This window comes from Microtus ochrogaster, unplaced genomic scaffold, assembly GCF_000317375.1.
Source record: "Microtus ochrogaster isolate Prairie Vole_2 unplaced genomic scaffold, MicOch1.0 UNK6, whole genome shotgun sequence".
Classification (NCBI taxonomy): Eukaryota; Metazoa; Chordata; class Mammalia; order Rodentia; family Cricetidae; genus Microtus; species Microtus ochrogaster.
The window spans coordinates 13,734,947-13,737,962 of NW_004949104.1; the positions used below are offsets into that span (position 1 = coordinate 13,734,947).

At 53.1% G+C, this 3,016-nt stretch overlaps 1 protein-coding gene across 2 annotated transcripts in view; it reads left to right on the plus strand.

Moving 5' to 3' along the window:
• The window catches only part of Ccm2 (CCM2 scaffold protein), a 55,765-nt gene that overhangs the window by 50,021 nt on the left and 2,728 nt on the right, over window positions 1–3,016 (plus strand). For both annotated transcript variants that reach the window (XM_005366205.2, XM_013353358.1), the window contains 2 exons: window positions 1,427–1,484; window positions 2,029–2,164. In XM_005366205.2, coding sequence (XP_005366262.1) covers window positions 1,427–1,484; window positions 2,029–2,164 — 194 coding nt within the window. The remainder of the gene's footprint in view (window positions 1–1,426; window positions 1,485–2,028; window positions 2,165–3,016) is intronic.

A 3,016-nucleotide genomic window follows, 5' to 3' on the forward strand; every position in this document is an offset into this window, starting at 1 on the left:
TGTCAGAAAGTGTGTCCTGTCAGAAAGCTCCCCTGTCAGAAAGTGCGTCCTGTCAGAAAGTGTGTCCTGTCAGAAAGCTCCCCTGTCAGAAAGTGTGTCCTGTCAGAAAGCTCCCCTGTCAGAAAGTGTGTCCTGTCAGAAAGCTCCCCTGTCAGAAAGCTTGTCCTGTCAGAAAGCTCCCCTGTCAGAAAGCGTGCCCTGTCGGAAAGCGTGTCCAGTCAGAAAGCGTGCCCTATCAGAGCTCTCTCAGTGTTCAGCACAAGCCTTGTGACACTGAAGCCTTTCTAGATGCTCCAGAGGTTCTATTTTCCCGATCTTTCCAGCTTTTAGAACAGTGGTTCTCAACTTCCTAATGTTGTAACCCTTTAATAGAATTCTTTATGTTGTAATGACCCCCCTACCATAAAATTATTTTTTTTGCTACTTCATAACTGTAATTTTGCTATTGTTATGAATTGTAACTTAGATATCTGATATGCAAAGCGTATAGGGTCACGACCCACAGGCTGAGAACCACTGTTGTAGAGGTTTCTTGGACCATGGTGAGACCACGTGGTGGGAGGGCAGGACCTGACACAGGTCTAGGGGGCATAGTCCTGAACATAGCCCTGGTGACCCACCTGCATAGCTGGGCCCCATACCTTCAGGTTTCTAGAACTTAGAGCTTCAGCTAGGACAAGGCCCTTAGTGCACTGCGTCCACCCCACAGCACGGGTCATCTTCCTGTTCCAGGGTCTGCTAATTAGTGACCTTCATTATTTTGCCTTGTCCTGTTGCAGTCCTGGTCCCAGGAGGAAAGTGACATCTTCAGATGCCATTGCATATGCCTGGCCCCTCTTGCCTCACAGCCTCCTGCTCCCTGTTAGTTTTTCTCAAGACTCTGCCTCTCTGAGCGCCTCCGTCACTGCCTGTCCTGGTGGCGGAGTGACTTTCCTCGGGCCTGGAGAAGCAGAGTGCAGTCTTAACTATACAGCCTCATCCTCTGCTATACTGGGGACCGGGATTCTGAGGCCTCAGCTATGTCCAGGCTGAGGTTCAACTGTCTAACATTGTGGCTTCTGCTGCGTCCCCTGAGACAAATGACGTTATCCCTCTGGTTTAGTTGAGCACATGGTTGACATCTCCAAAAGCAACTGTTACTTCCTTGGCCATCTGTGAGTCCTGTGTGGACTCCATCCCAGCCTATGACAGGATGCGTGTTTGACCAAAATCCTCAGGAGGGATGTGGGTTCAAGTCTAGGAACCTTGCCTTGGACACTCAGCGCTCGCCAGGATAGGAAGTTCCCAAAGCTGAGGCAGCTACTGTTTCCTATAGATGTGGCATTGGGGTTACCTGCAGCAAGTGCTCGCATTAGGGCCAGCTGGGTACTTGGGACTGAAGCACCTACCCAGTACTCGAAAGTCCCCTGTGTCTTGTTTTGCACAGATGACTCTTCCACAAAAGTGGACATGAAGGACACTTACGATGCTGAAGCCAGCACCTTGTGAGTACATGTCCCGAGCTCTGGGTTTGGCTCATCCAATTCATGGTCTTCTGTGTCCAGTCTCTGTCTCGGCAGCCCCACAAGTTCTCTTCAGCCCCTCTGAGTTCAGCGCCCCAGATGTCCACCCCTAGAGCCCTGGCAGTCCTTTCTTCTCTGTATCTTCTGTGGTCTCCGGAAGGGCCACTGGGGAAGGCTCAGAGTGTGGTGACTTGCATCTTCCTGAAGCCTCTTAGCTCAACCTTCATCCTCCCAGCCGTCCTGCCCCTCTTTGCCGTCCCTCCCGGGACCACCACCTAAGCAGGCCAAGCCTTCTGTCCTAGCCCTTTCACTGAACTCCCTCTCTTTGCCCAGAACCCATCTCAGCTCCATTGTAAGGTTGATCCCAGGAGTCAGCTACGCCCAGGCAGTTCTTCCTTAGTCTATGTTCTTTGCTTCTAGGGTCATGTTTGTAAGCAGGTTGACAGGCCTCAGCCCTAACTGGGCACATGAGGCTGTGTAGTGAGGAGCTGAGTGGTCAGGGGCCACTCACCTTTTGCCTTTGCAGCTTCTCTGACTCCGGAGATGTGGGAGGCCTGCCGCCCTTGCCCTTCTGCATGCAGGCCTCGCCCCATAGCAAGACCGTCAGCGAGAGTGAACTGAGCACAAGTGCCACGGAGCTGCTGCAGGACTACATGCTCACGGTAGGCAGTGGCTCTGACATCTGCCGGCTTTTGCTGCTGTCAGTCTGTGGAGGAGGGGGGTCTGTGGGAGTGGGAGGCGTCTGTGGCAACGGGCATCGGGGGGGGGGGTTCTGTGGGGGTGGGGGTCTATTGCCCTAGTTGGTGCTGGGCTGTTTGGCCTGGACCATGCTGGGGCAGATTAAGAACAACAGCTTCTTCAGGTGCCTAGGCCTGATGCCTCCTTGCATCTTAGATTTGAAAAGTCAACCTTCTAGATCTGTTTACCCCCAGGTCACGTTTACATAGTTGCTGCTCCACGCAGAGCTAGTAGCTAGCTTCCTTCCCTTCAGCCCTACTGAGGACTTTTCTGTGCTGGGGCAGTAGATCTGTGTTCCTCCTGGTTCTCTGGGTAGTTTGCATGCTGGGCCTGATGACAGGGACATATGGTGGGCATTCTGACCCCATAGCAGGTACACATGAAGCCAGATATGACCAGTGTATCTGATCTGCAGTAGGGCCTGAAACCCAAGTATTGAACCTTGGCCACTGGGGGTGTGGCAAGGGTGGGGTCCAGTTGTTACATAAGCACACACACTCACACTTATCTGTGTCAGCCCTCACTTCTCTGCACTCTTCCCTCACAGACGAGCGTACACACACACACACACACACATGCACACACACACCGGTGCCAGCCCTCACTGCTCTGCACTCTTCCCTCACAGACGAACGCACACGCACACATACACATGCACACACTCACACACACACATGCACACACACACACACACGGTGCCAGCCCTCACTGCTCTGCACTCTCTCTCACAGACGAGCGCACACGCACTCACACACACACGCACACACTCACACACA